This window comes from Pyxicephalus adspersus, chromosome 7, assembly GCF_032062135.1.
Source record: "Pyxicephalus adspersus chromosome 7, UCB_Pads_2.0, whole genome shotgun sequence".
Taxonomy (NCBI): Eukaryota; Metazoa; Chordata; class Amphibia; order Anura; family Pyxicephalidae; genus Pyxicephalus; species Pyxicephalus adspersus.
The window spans coordinates 7,313,466-7,327,645 of record NC_092864.1 but is presented as its reverse complement, the minus strand read 5'-3'; the positions used below and the strand labels follow the sequence as shown (position 1 = coordinate 7,327,645).

The 14,180-nt window shown below is 41.8% G+C and overlaps 1 protein-coding gene across 4 annotated transcripts in view; it reads left to right on the top strand.

Annotated features, from left to right (window-relative positions):
• LOC140335007 (cyclin-dependent kinase-like 4) overlaps positions 1 to 14,180 on the top strand; it is a 20,104-nt gene extending 5,924 nt beyond the window's left edge. The window contains exons 1-10 of one of the 4 annotated variants that reach the window (XM_072417347.1): positions 3,642 to 3,897; positions 6,642 to 6,833; positions 7,122 to 7,243; positions 7,716 to 7,788; positions 9,199 to 9,289; positions 10,138 to 10,338; positions 10,883 to 10,971; positions 11,430 to 11,486; positions 11,766 to 11,888; positions 12,403 to 14,180. In XM_072417347.1, coding sequence (XP_072273448.1) covers positions 6,666 to 6,833; positions 7,122 to 7,243; positions 7,716 to 7,788; positions 9,199 to 9,289; positions 10,138 to 10,338; positions 10,883 to 10,971; positions 11,430 to 11,486; positions 11,766 to 11,888; positions 12,403 to 12,504 — 1,026 coding nt within the window. In that variant the 5' untranslated portion in view covers positions 3,642 to 3,897; positions 6,642 to 6,665 and the 3' untranslated portion in view covers positions 12,505 to 14,180. Of the gene's footprint in view, positions 1 to 3,641; positions 3,898 to 6,641; positions 6,834 to 7,121; positions 7,244 to 7,715; positions 7,789 to 9,198; positions 9,290 to 10,137; positions 10,339 to 10,882; positions 10,972 to 11,429; positions 11,487 to 11,765; positions 11,889 to 12,402 lie in introns of those variants that run through there. The other 3 variants (XM_072417345.1, XM_072417343.1, XM_072417346.1) reach the window with 3 other exon arrangements.

The window sequence follows — 14,180 nt, the reverse complement described above, 5'->3', positions numbered from 1 at the left end:
ATTCTAAGATTTTATGTAAAAGGACTTCTAGTCTTTATCAAGTTCTAACATTTTCTAGAATGCACAAATAAAGATAAAATAGAATTTCCTAAAAAATGCGGCATCTGTGAAAAATTAAGTACACCCCAGGATTTAATAGCTTGTAGAACCACTTTTAGCAGCAAGAACTTAGTCATCTTTTCTTGATGACTTTATCTGACATCACTGGGGAAATTTTGGCCCACTCTACTACATTGATTCAGTTCTTTAGATTTATTTATGTACAGCTGTCTTAAAGTCCTGCCATAGCATTTTGATCGGGTTGTGGTCTGTACTTTACCTGGAGCCATTGGAACACCTTTATTATTTGTAGATTTGCTAGTGTGCTTGGGATCATTGTCCTATTGCAAGACCCAATTTCAGCCAAGCTATAGCACAGATTTCCTCACCTTTCACTCTAGAAATACTTTAATACCCAGAGGAGTCCAGTGTTGATTCAATGACTGCATGGTGCCTAGGTCCTGTCCCTTCAGAACCAGTCCAAATCATCACCCCTCCACCTCTGTGCTTGACAGTTGGTATGAAGTGTTTGTGCTGATATGCGGCGTTTGGTTTTCACAAAACATGGTGCTGGAATTACCGCCAAACATCTCCACACGGGTGTCATCTTTCCATAGAACATTGTTCCAGAAGTCTTGTGGTTTGTTTAGATGCAATTTTACACATCTAAGCCATGCTAGTGTTTATAGAAAGAAGTGTCTTTCTCCTGGCAACACTTCCAAACAAGCCCTACGTGTTCAGTCTTTTTCTAATTGTACTCTCATGAATGTTAACATATAACATGCTAACTGAGGCGTGTAAAGTCTTGGATGGAGCTCTTAGGGTTTGTGCAAATTCCCTGAGCAATGCATGGTCTGACCTTGGGGTAAATTTGCTGGGACTACCAATTCTGGGAAGACTGGCAACTGTCTTTAACATTTTCCACTTATATTAATAATCTTTCTCACTGTAGAATGATAGGCTTCAATTTGTTTGGAATAGGCCTTATAACCCTTCCCAGATTAATGGGCAGCAGCAATTGCTTTTCTAAGATCGTTGCTGGTGTCTTTCATCCTTGGCATAGTAGTAACAAACACCTGAATGATCCATACAATCAAACCACCAAAACTGGGATATGGTCACCCCTAATGATGATCATTTAATCAATGCAATTGATTAGCAACACCCGGCTGCAATTTACCAACTTAATTCCTATGGAGTTTTTCAATCTGTCTTTAATGAAAATTTAAATAATGACAGGGTCTAAAAAATACTTCTTTCATGAGAGATTGTATTTAGTTTTAGGAGCTGCTGAGTACCAGATGATTTTATTATTGTTATTGTTTCCTGATATGCAAACCTTAGAATTGAAAGTGGGTATACTTTCTTTTTCTCATGACAGGACTTTCCTGAGCCCATGCTAGTCAATTAGGCGGTTGAAAATTCTGCAGTACAAGCTGCTGGCATCATTCTACCATGGTAAATGATCTGCCTTTAAAAGAATGGGCAGGACAGATGGTCATAGCCCTAAATTTCTGCTGTTATGGCTTGTGTAGAGCTCCAACATGGGTCCTATGTCTGTACACATGCATAGAGCACAATGGGTAAGGTGCAATTTTGCACCTGCATCATAAAAGGGTTTAATCCACATGGCCTTCAAGAGGCAGTGCATGTTTGGACCTTTTGTCTCTTGTAGCATTATTACTGATAAGAGAACTCATCTGCTTTATCGGAAAAAGCCTTAGGAGTCACTCCATCTGTTTTGAAAAAAAGTGCTCCAGTTGTTATTACCCTTCCCACTCCATGTTCCTCCTAGCAAGGACTCTCATTCTGCAAATCCTGGGGTTCTGAACCTTAACCATCCTCAGACAAGCTTACCTCAAAGGTTCCCCAACTTTCCAGTATGACAAGGCGTCAGACGATGTCCCCTCTGCAATACAATGACCTTACCTGCCTAATCACAATACACTACACTTGTCCCCATTAGGTTGTGGGTGCTGCCTTTTTTTTTCCTCCTATTCCTAGTTTTAATCTTGACCATCTTGATTGGCAATGCCAGGAATATGTAATTCCTGCTAAAGGCCCATGGGCGTTCATTCAGTCCTGGACATTATACAATAATCCGTCCTACCTACCTGATCGCTCCAGGTATCTGGAAAAATGCCAAGCTGCTCATGGGCAGCTTCAGCTTTGGCTACCTGCATATCCGGAAATTTCTACACATGCTAAAGATAAATTAACTTTTCCTGCACCTGTGCGGGAGTTGCGTCTTCCTCACCCAAAGAATGTCTCCAGGAAAAAAAGAAGGTGGTGGAGATACAGGAACAGATGAAAATATAAAGTTCTGTTGTACTTCTAAATAAATACACTTACAGCGCAACATATAAAAAAGTGTAAAATCGCTTTGGTCATAATAAACAAAGCACAGATTAATGCAGACACAATGCACCCTGAAAAAGCTGCTGATTTCAGGCACAATTGCGATAATAAATGTTTTGATGTGTGCTTTGTGCGAAATTAAGAAATGCAATTTTTTTTCCTGCGCTGAGCTGCATTGAAAGCCCATTGAAAATAAATAAGGTGCACAAGGTGTGAGAGGGACTGGTTTTAGAGATACTATAGAAACCGAACAGATATATTTTCATTATCACCAGTGCTACTTAGTATACAAATTATTATTATTTTTATACAGAATATTTATAGCGCCAACATTTGCACACAGGAGGAGGAGAGGACCCTGCTCTGAAGAGCTTACAATCTAGGAGGTGGGGGAAGTAGCACACAATTGGAGGGGAGATATGTAGTGTTGGAAAGTAGTGACTGTTTAAAAGGTAGACAAGTTTGAAAAAATGGGCTTTGAGTACTCTTTTAAATGAGTAGGAGAAAGCTGAATAGGACGAGGAGGACCATTCCAGAGAGTCGGGGCAGTTCTAGAAAAGTCTTGGAGCCGTGCGTGTGATGAGCTTATGAGTGAGGAAGTAATTAGTAGGTCATTGGAGGAGCAAAGAGAGCGGCTAGGGGAGTATTTTTTTACCAGGTCAAAAAGGTAGGAGCTTGAATTTGATTCTTAGGTGAAAGGGAAGCCAATGAAGAGAACTACAAAGAGATGCAGCAGAAGAGAAGTGGTAAGAATGCTGTATATGGGGTAGGTAGGTGGGCAGGATGGATGGGTCTGGCTGCAGCATTCATAATAGAATTAATAAAATAATTAATAAAATAAATAATTAATAAAATAATTAATAATAGAATTCATAAAAGGAGAGAGTCGGGTTAGTAGAATACTACGAATGACCCGTGTTCCCATCCCTAAGGTGTCAACACTGCCTATATTATGATATATTATTATTATTATGAATAAACAGGATTTATATAGCGCCAACATATTACGCAGCGCTGTACATTAAATAGGGGTTGCAAATGACAGACTAAAACAGACAGTAATACAGAAGGAGAGGACCCTGCCCCGAAGAGCTTACAAGCTAATATATTTACAGATACACATCCTACACAATGGATGAAAGGGGCATTTCCTTGTTAGTAATTAACACTAGTCATGCACTGAATATTGTAAGAGGAGGGAAGGCTCCGGAGCCATTTCCCAGGCCAGCACTGCTGTTGTCACCATAGAAACTCCTTGGCTGACTTTACAAACACACAGCCATAAAGAGTGGGAGGGAGGAAGAGGAGGCCTCTCGGCCTAGTGCTCCTCTGTAAAGCCTGTTCATGGTTGCCCCCGGCAACCCATTGACTCCCATTACAGCCTGGCTGCCAGTTAGAACAGATTCACGGTCTGTGGGAATACAACAGGTGATTCCGGGATCTCATCACTCTCTGGAGGAAATAACGCTTCGTCTGAGATACTCCAACCTCCGGGTGACTGTAATTTATTATTATTGTAACATGGGGACGCAGGGCAAAATGGTGTCATGCTGGCTTGTGTTGTGTTTTTATACATAAATATTACCATTATTTATTTAAAGTTAAATCCTGTGTATATGAACTTTATTTTTTGTTTGTTTACTCATTATATTCCCTTACGTTTGACTTTACTTATTATTTTAATACATATTCACGTATGTTTTGATTTGCTCATTCGGATGCATCTAACATCACAGTATCAGACCGGTAACCAACCCTTAAGAGGCTGAAGAACTACAAATCTCAGCATTTTTGGGACCTCTAATTCCTCTGCAGCTGGCAGGCCCAGTCCTCGGATATTTGCATTTGCACCCTATACATTAATGGCTATGATATAAACTTTTACAAACAATACCCTTGCATTAGAATTTTGCACCCAGTTCCCTGTTGTAAGAGCAGGCGGTATCCGATCAGCGCCGTTTTTGTAACCCTTATATTCATACCGGACATATGCTCTAAAGGATTTTAGGTTGATGATTTAGCTAAGTGAATGAGTTGAAGCTTTGCTATCTTCAACCCTCCAATCATGTGCAAACAAAAAAAAATTTCTTTACATTTCCTTGCATGTGATTGGATATTCTTTGCTAAGGTATAATTCCCATGCAAAGTGATAATGCCTTTCACTAAGTGAACAGTAAATAAATCAGCACCATTGTTTTCAGTTAAATGATCGTCTTTAACAAGACGTCTGACGTGCAATGGCTTTACCCATGCAATCCTTCAATTTCAGCAACCATGGTGGTGTATTTTTCTTAGGTCAGTAGTACAATGTAATATATTTCATACCCTGAAAAGAGTCGCGCTGCTTGCGGTCGGTTCTGAGCCCTGGCAAATATTGACTCCGTGTTTATCAGCCACAAGTAAATACACATTAGTTGGTACATTGCAATCAGCCAGCAAGTGTTGGAACAGGACTGGTTAATCCCAATCTATTCATTCATAATAATTGTGTGGGATGTTTACTTACTTATATTTGGTGCATTTGATTTTTTTATCTGTTAGGGCCATGTTCAGACAGGTGGTGAGGTTACGGTGCGGTGACGGCTTTCCCACATCCCCGTGCACGGCTGACACATGTAGCGTCTCATCCTCTGTCACCCATAGGGAATGAATGGAGATGGTAGCAAACAGCCCAGGGTAAAATATTCAAATGCTGGTGTCTGGTACCAGTACCAGCACTGTGGTTGAGGTGGCTAGGATCAATGGAAAAAGATACACCTTTGGGATTGGCCTATCCCGCACGACTCCTTGCAGTTAGCACCTTGCAAGCCGCTGCATCACTCACACTGCAGTGCTAGTTCTTAAAGAACCAGAATCTGCACATTTGACAGTGAACTGTACTAGTAATGCACATACCCGCCCCTATTCATTCCCTTCTGTGCTGGCGCAGGGGCAGCACAGGAGGCAGCGGTTCCTGGCTTTAGGAAATGATAAACGCACTGCAACCTCACCATCATTGTGAACCTAGCCTTACATTGGTGGTCAAAGGATGCCCCTGTACAGATATTAATATTATTAATAATAATAATAATAATAATAATAATATTAGTAAACAGTATAAATATATATAACACCAACATATTAGGCAGCGCTGTACATTAAATAGGAGTTGTAAATGACAGACAGTGACACAGGAGGAGGAGAGGACCCTGCCCAGAGGTGGGGGAAGTATAACACAATAGGAGGGGGGATTTGGAATGGTGGGAAGTAGTGAGGGTTTAGGAGACAGAAGAAGACGGGTAGGCAGGTTTGATTTAGGTTTTACATGTGCAGAAAGTAGGAGCAAGCTGAGTAGGATGAGGAAGAACATTCTAGAGAGTCAGGGCAGCTCTAGAAAAGTCTTAAAACCGTGCATGTGATGAGGTTATGAGTGAGGAAGTCATTAGTAGGTCATTGGAGTAGCAAGGAGGGGTTTTTTTTTCTATCAGGTCAGAAAGGTAAGTGAGACAAGAACTGTGGAGAGATTTGTGTATCAGGTAGGTAGGTGGGACAAGAACTGTGGAGAGATTTAAAGGCAAAGCACAGGAGCTTGCATTTGATTGTAAGGTGAGATGGAAGCCAGTGAAGAGAACTGCAAAGAGAGGCAGCGGAAGAGGAGTGGTTGGAAGGTTGTGTATGGGGTAGGTAGGTGGGAAGGATGGATGAGTCTGGCTGCAGCATTTTTATTAGATTGTAGAGGAGAGAGTCGGGTTAGTGGAATACCAGAGAGAAGGATGTTACAGTAGTCCAGACGAGAGATGATAGGAGCGTGTACAAGGAGTTTGCTGTCTCTGGGCACAGGTAGGGGCGCAGTTTGGAGATGTTGCAAAGGTGAAAGTGACAGGACCTGGAAATGTTCTGAATGTGGGGGTGAAGAAGAGGGTGGATGCCTTAAAAGATCCTTGGTTTCATGCTACTGACTTTTGCCAAATTGTATTGGCTACAAATCTATGAGGTCACCATCACATGGGGGGCCAATCAACCAAAGTTTAAGGAACCCCTATCAACCTCTGGAGGAACCTAGGGGTCTACAGAATTGCCTGAGAATGACAAACCTAAAGTATTATCTAATAAATAAAAGTGAACATGAATTACAAATATAAGATGCAACATCAATAAAAAGTACAATGAACATCCTATATAAGAAATAAGATAAATACAAACACTGACCTACTGAACTATAAAACAGATAAGAATGTTTCATCATGTGTTCCTTCTTTTTATAGTAGACCTGACCAATCATTCCCATCATGGAGAAGTACGAGAAACTGGCCAAGATCGGCGAAGGGTCGTACGGAGTGGTGTTCAAGTGTCGGAACAAAGAGAGCGGTCAAGTGGTGGCCATCAAAAAGTTTGTGGAGTCCGAGGACGATCCGGTCATCAAAAAGATAGCTTTGCGTGAAATCCGTATGTTAAAGGTGAGGAGCGTCTCCACAATCTTTGATTGTGTTTAGCAGGGACAATGGAGATGAAATTATCTGATGTCCATATCAGCCAGTTAGATTCTAGTATCCTTTGGGTTTTTTTTTACCATTTGCTATAAAATTGAAGCAAAGCTTATTGGTTGCTTTGGATAGAACTAGCATTTTCTTTTTTGGAAGAGAAGTAAAAAATGGAGCACAAACTTCAGACTAAAACCCCCCAGATGTTCTGTCCCTTTCCTAATGGCTGGTTTTGCCTTTACCCCAAAGTTTTGTTTGTTCCAGCAACTAAAACACAGCAATCTGGTGAATCTGCTGGAGGTTTTCCGCAGGAAGAGGAAACTTCACCTGGTTTTTGAATATTGCGATCAAACTGTTCTCAATGAGCTGGAAAGACACCCCAGTGGGTAAGTCCCATGCCATACTTTGTGCCTTGTGTCATAGGGTGCTACAAGTATTAATATTATGTAAAGGACATGAACCCATACTGACCAATCAGATTGTAGCTTTCACTGGAGCAGTCTGAAAGAGGAATTCTGGTTCTAAAGCTGACTTCTAGTCATTGTGTAGACTTTCCTTCACCTAAAAATACAAATACAGGTACTGTTATCATTTTCTTTAATTCAGCCACAGCCATATTTTGCACTGCTTAGTAAATGGACAATACAGGAGCATTGTACCTGACTTATTCCGCAGTGCTGTAAGTCCATAGTCATTTCACCAACTGTCCCTCAGGGGACTTCACAATCCAATGTCCCTACCATGTGTCACATCAACATAAGCCAATTACCCTACCAGTATATGTTTAGAATGTGTAAGGGACCCATAAAAACACAAGGAGAATATACAGCAGTGCATTAAATCTTTTTACAATTTCAGTGTCCCAGACACAACCACCAGGAACATCATACAGCAGATCCTACAAGCCGTCAACTTCTGCCACAAGAACAGTGTAAGTAGAGTAGAGTATAGACTGTGGTCATCAATGGAGCTCTGTGTATCATAAAATACTGAAAATGCTCAGCATTGCATTTCTCCAGCAGCCATTTTTAGCATATGCATTGATTGTAACAATGTTGGACCATAATGTCCTGATGGTGACAGGGTTGGACCATGATGTCCTGATGGAGACGATGTTGGACCATGATGTCCTAATGATGACACTGTTGAACCATTCCTGCACAGTATGTCCACAAAGTTCTTTGTACTGCCCTTCCATCTTGAACCTTACATTAGCTTTAACATAAATAATAGCAATTGATCATGTCTTAATGAAGGCTGTTGACTATGCCATGATGACTTTGATCTTGCCATGTTGACCATGCCATGATTGTTTTTGATCTTGCCATGTTGACCATGCCACGATTGCTTTTTATCTTGCCATGTTAACTATGCCATAAAGACATTTGATGTTGCCATGTTGACCATGTCATATTGACTTTTGATGTTGCCATGTTGACCGTGCAATGATGGGTTTTGATGTTGCCATGTTGACCGTGCAATGATGGCTTTTGATATTGCCATGTTGACCGTGCAATGGCGGCTTATGATGTTGCCATGTTGACCATGCAATGGCGGCTTATGATGTTGCCATGTTGACCATGACATGAAGTTTTTGATCTTGCCATGTTGACCATGCCATGATGGCTTTTAATCTTGCTATGTTGACCATGGCATGAAGGCTTGTAATCTTGCCATGTTAACCATGCCATGATGGCTTTTGATCTTGCCATGTTAACCATGCCATGAAGGCTTTGATCTTGCCATGTTGACCATGCCATGATGGCTTTGATCTTGCCATGGTAACCGTGCAAAGATGGCTTTTGATCTTGCCATGTTGGCTTTGATCTTGCTATGCTGACCATGCGATAAGGGCACTTCCTTGTTTAGAGGGCTAACAACTGTATTCCAATCTTGTATTCCTGGGTTGGCAACCTGTGACCCATGCGCCCTTGGTGGGTACTGCATGCATGAGTGAAAACAAACATTGCACTGGCCTGGTCCTCCATTATCAGAAAGCTTACCCAAAGCAATGATGTGCATCTAATACTGATGTGAGTGCACATAGAGTGGTCTGAAAGGAGCTGGAGGAGATCGGAATTACAAAGTTACAAAAAAAAGCTAGAGATGAGTAAGATGAATTGGGATTAAACAAGGTTTACCAGGAGAAATAGAAATTTACATTTCACCAGCCCATGCCCTAAATCTACAAGCACTTTTACTGGAGGTGACCTCTGGTAATGTAATTTGTCATTGTGTTATAATTATTTGGGGTCAGGTTTACATTTGCACACTTATTGTGTTTATTCTTTATTACACTGACATTCTTTTAGCTGTAAAAATATTAACTTCTCTCTGACAGTGCATCCACCGAGATGTCAAACCGGAAAATATTCTGCTCACCAAGCAAGGAGTCATAAAACTCTGTGACTTTGGCTTTGCCCGAATCTTAAGTAAGTATTTTCTCTGCACTGACTGATGATTATTTAAAAAAACGTAACCTAATTGTGGTGATTGGTTGGGGCGGTGTTAGGGAAGCAGGTTATGGTTCCAAATGTGGCTGGAGTATTGTTCTAATGGAATGTAAGATGTGGCATCAGTGGCATATTTACTGTGCCATGTAAGGGGCGTCACTGTATGTTGTGGCATACACAGAGGCATACGCAGAGGCATTGCTGTGTGTTTTTATTGTGCTATATATAAGGGGACATCAGTGTGAATCCCTATGAAGACATATGCATGGGGGCATTTATGTGTATCCTTTCTGTGCTATATGTGTTTGGGCATCACTATGTATCCTTATTGTGCCATATGTAGGAGGGCACGAGCGCATTTCCTAATTGTGGCATATATTTAAAGGGATCATTGTATATCCTTGTGCCATATATAAGGGGGCAAAAGCATTGATCCTTATTATGGCACAAGTATTGAGGCTTTGATGTGTCTTTATTCTGGCTTACGTATAGAGGCATCTTTGTGCATTCCTATTGAGATATACAACTTTGCTGTGCCAAATATATATAGGGGCATCATTTTGTATCATATTGTGGTATATGTCTGGGACATTTATGTGTATACTTATTGTAGCATGTGTATAAGGCCATTATTAAGCCATAGGTAGGGAGGCATTGTGCTTCCGTGGCCACAGCTTTGACGTAACAGATTTCTATAGAGACCGGCTACTTAAATCCACAACCGGATTGGTAATTCTGGGTGACTCCATGTTGTCAGTCTTTGTACCATGTGACTATATAGTTCAGTATCTGTCTCTGTCCTCATCTTGTTCATCTTTCTTCCATAGCCCGGCCGGGAGACGACTATACAGACTATGTGGCCACGCGGTGGTATCGTGCTCCAGAGCTGCTGGTCGGGGACACCCAGTATGGGGCGGCAGTTGATGTTTGGGCCATAGGGTGCGTCTTTGCCGAGTTGCTGTCTGGACAACCTCTGTGGCCAGGGAAATCTGATGTGGACCAACTCTACCTCATTATTAGAACGCTCGGTAAGCATGGAAGGACCTTTGTGGGTAATGTGGCCACCCCAATGCAGTAGTCTGAAATCCTGTATTACTCTTGCTTGTTCTATTATATTGAAAATATATTGTTCCTGCTTTTATAACTTGTGTCACCCTTACACCTATCACATCCATGTGCCAATCACACCTACCTCCTAGCATTGCCATTGTCTAGGACCACACTGCCCATGGCCCACAGATTGCAGTGTGGTTACCTCTTCTTCGTGCAAGGGAACTGCTGCCTCTGCAGAGACGTTACATGTAGCTTCTCCCTTCAGAAGCCCCATAAAGAATGAATAGGGGCAGCAGTCAAATGTGCAGAAGAGGATTCTTTAGGAACCAGAGCTGCAGTGGGAGTGACTGAGCAGGTGACAAGGTGCCAGGAGCCATGTGGGATCGCTCGACACCAACACAGGTCTGACCCTGCCCTAAAAGACCATACTGGTCTGGAAGTTGGCCTTCAAGCTAGAAAAACTTACCTTTGAATTTCCAGACAATTGTTTTTTTATTTCTTTATGAATTTATCTAACAGGAAAACTGATCCCCAGACACCAATACATCTTCCACAGTAACGAGTTCTTCCACGGTGCCAGCATCCCAGAGCCTGATACAGATGATATGGTATGTACCCAGGCCATGTCTGCCTCCTAAGCAAATTAGGCATTGACCTTTTTTGGACTTTCTATGGTTCTATCAGACTTGCTGCAGTTTCCAATATACATTGGGCCTGAAGTTCTCCAATGCTGGAGAGGATACACTTTTATTAGTGAAGCTAGGTGATCCAGCAAACCTGGAATGGATCTGGTCCAATTCTAGTAAAAGACTTTGAAATCAGTTCTAGGTTTGCTGGATCACCCAGCTTCATTGATGAAAATGTATCCTCTCCAGCCTTGGAAAGCTTTAATAAATCAGACCCAATGTAAGAAGCTCACAGTGTGCAGTGAAATCAAATTAGACAATTTTGTCCAGAAGGGGAGCCGTTACAACTATACAAACCAGACAAATAAATAAACCAAAAGCTTCTGTGATTTTTTTATCTTAACTTCTTTACGTTTAAATTTCATCCTTTCTTTTTACAGGAGACCTTGGAGGAGAGGTTCCCTCATATCCATCCTTCAGCCATGGCCTTTATGAAGGTAAGATGGAGTTTGTGTTTTACACAGTCAGCTTGAAAAAAGATATAAGTCCATCAAGTTCAACCAGTAGAGAAATAAGCATATCCTAGATAAAACCCTATGGACATCGTTGATCCAGAAGAAGACAAAAAAAACCCTGGTACCACCAGGGGAAAAAAATCCTTTCTGATCCCATGAGGCAATCAGATGTTCCCTAGATCAACAGTGTGCGGTGACAGTTTTCTGCATCTTACAGAACATTTTGTACTCACACTCATTTACACCTCTCTGTTTTTTAAGGGCTGCCTGCAGATGGATCCTGATGAGAGATTGACCTGCGAGCAGCTCCTGGAGAGCGCTTACCTAAACCCTGCCCGTGAGGAGCCAGAGAAGAGGAATAGGAAAGGAAGAAGAAGGCAACAGGTGACCCCTCACTGCACCTTTTGTGAATAAATATTTAAAAAGTCAGACATTCCTTATATCTGTCACTTCAAAGACTTGGCAGGTCTATAAGTTAATCTCACAGACGTGTGGGGTCAGGCTATGGGCAAGGCAGCCACTGTCTCGTACACTTCTCCCAAGGTTTAGTTCCGAATCAGATTGGCAAATCTATCAGCAGGGATCATGGGACCAAATCTCTAAACACAAATTTCAACAGATAAGGTATTTAAAGTTAAAAATTGGGTCAAAGCCCCAGGTCAACCCCTACCCCCCCCCCCCCCTTTTGGATAAATCAAAGAGTAGCAGGACACTGATGAGGTCACTTGTGCCTTCTTGTTGGGATTTTGCCCCTCAGTAAACATGAATACAGTAGATTGTAGCTGTGCATGCCAGTTTAACACATCAGTCTGGATCGTCATCAAGGTACATTCTGATTAACCACAGGATATACATTTATTCCATATGACCCACTTATGTGTGTGATTTCTCTCTCCAGACTCAGCTCCTGCCTCACATTCCCGGGAATGGTGTCTCCCCAGCCCCCGAGGGGAAAAACAAACCCCGGCCACAGAAATTCGACCATTTCCCCAACATTTAGAAACTTTTTATCAAAGAAGTTCAAAGAAGTTTGATCGATCATTGGAGGGCGTATCTCAGGGGGTGTCTGCCAGTGTTACTCTCATGGCTTTCTTACTGCAAACAAACCAGACTTTAAACTAAAATTAAATATATATGAACAGAACTATGACTGCTACAAGACCCCATAAGACCTACAGTGTTCATTGACTTTGATTCTACACTGGAGCTGGTTCAGCGTGGGCCCTACAACAGTCCTTTCTGACCTCAGGGTACATTTTTTACAGACACACAATTATCCTTGGGAAATTTGTCCTATGTACATCGTGATGCATATCTATGGGCCCCAGTGCACAGGACGTTGGAGACCAAATATTGATTCTGTTCACAAGGTTGAAGATGGCGATTGGAAAGCTGGTGGACGGTGGTCCCATTGGTTTCAGTCAGATCCGAAGACTTACAGCTGAACCCTATCAGCGGGAATAAATGACACTCATGGCCTGGAGAGATCACTGCACATGTATACACGGCACTGATTTGCAATATAGAGAAAAAAGGGAATTTAGGGGCGCCACACAAACCCACACATCTGCTGTAGCCATTATGGCAGCCTCACTCTTTAAATGACTCTTCTTGCCTGTAAAGAAAAGTGTTAATACTTACCTGTACTACCACCAACATGTACTTTGTTTGACAGGATTGGTGTCCTTTAACACTGATGTACATACAGCTTGTAAAAAAATAACCCTATTGTGCCTTCTATAGTGACACTAGTAAAAAGTTGGTTAAAGCTGAACTCCAGGTAGATATAGAATGCAGAAATGAATGCAGCATTCTGTAATATTTAAAGGTTTTATTTTAAGCAGTGTAAGTATCTGAACTGCACTTGTATCAATCCCTGTACAGAAAGGCTGGAATGTACTCAAGCTACAAGTGATTATGTGCTGTCCACAAGAACATCAGGGGCCATTCCACATGGCAGAAGAGCCAAGACTAAGGCAAGTGTGTTTCTCTGTTATAACCCCATAGACAGGCTATGCACACACATCAGATGATTCTCATCCAATAATCGCCACAGAGCTGATATCAGACAAGAATCTGGCGTGTGTACAGCACTCGTCGCCCATCCTGGCGGATGATGAACAATCACAATGAAAGTAAATGGGAGAGAGCAGAGCTGGGTGCTGCTCCATCTTTCTCCCCTCTCCATAGAGCAGAATGGTGCTATATGTACAGCACTCGTTCATGCATCTTTCCCTGGTGAAAGTTCCTTTCCAACAACAATTATTGCATGTGTGTACACAGCCTTCAGGTGCATCAGAGGTATACCAGGGTATTTATTACAAGCTGACCATAATCCAGCTTTTTTTCTATGAGTATGGAGAATGCATTAGGATGACAGAGACCATCCAAAAGCTGGTGGAAATACGACAGGGACACTTTGTTTTCTTCTCAAGGTAGAAGCCGCCAGGCTCCTGTAAATTAAAATATCCAGCTCCTGTAAACTAAAATATAACTTTTGGGCCAAGTGACCAATCATTGATTTCTAAGCATCTGCAAACCTAAAGCTGTTTACTGCTCCGGTGAACTACTGAATACTGGGGTCTGTCCAATTTTTGTGACTTAGAACTGGATTTTAGGTTTTACCATATCCTGTATGCCTTTCCAATAGAATAAAATGTTGCAGATTATGTGTGA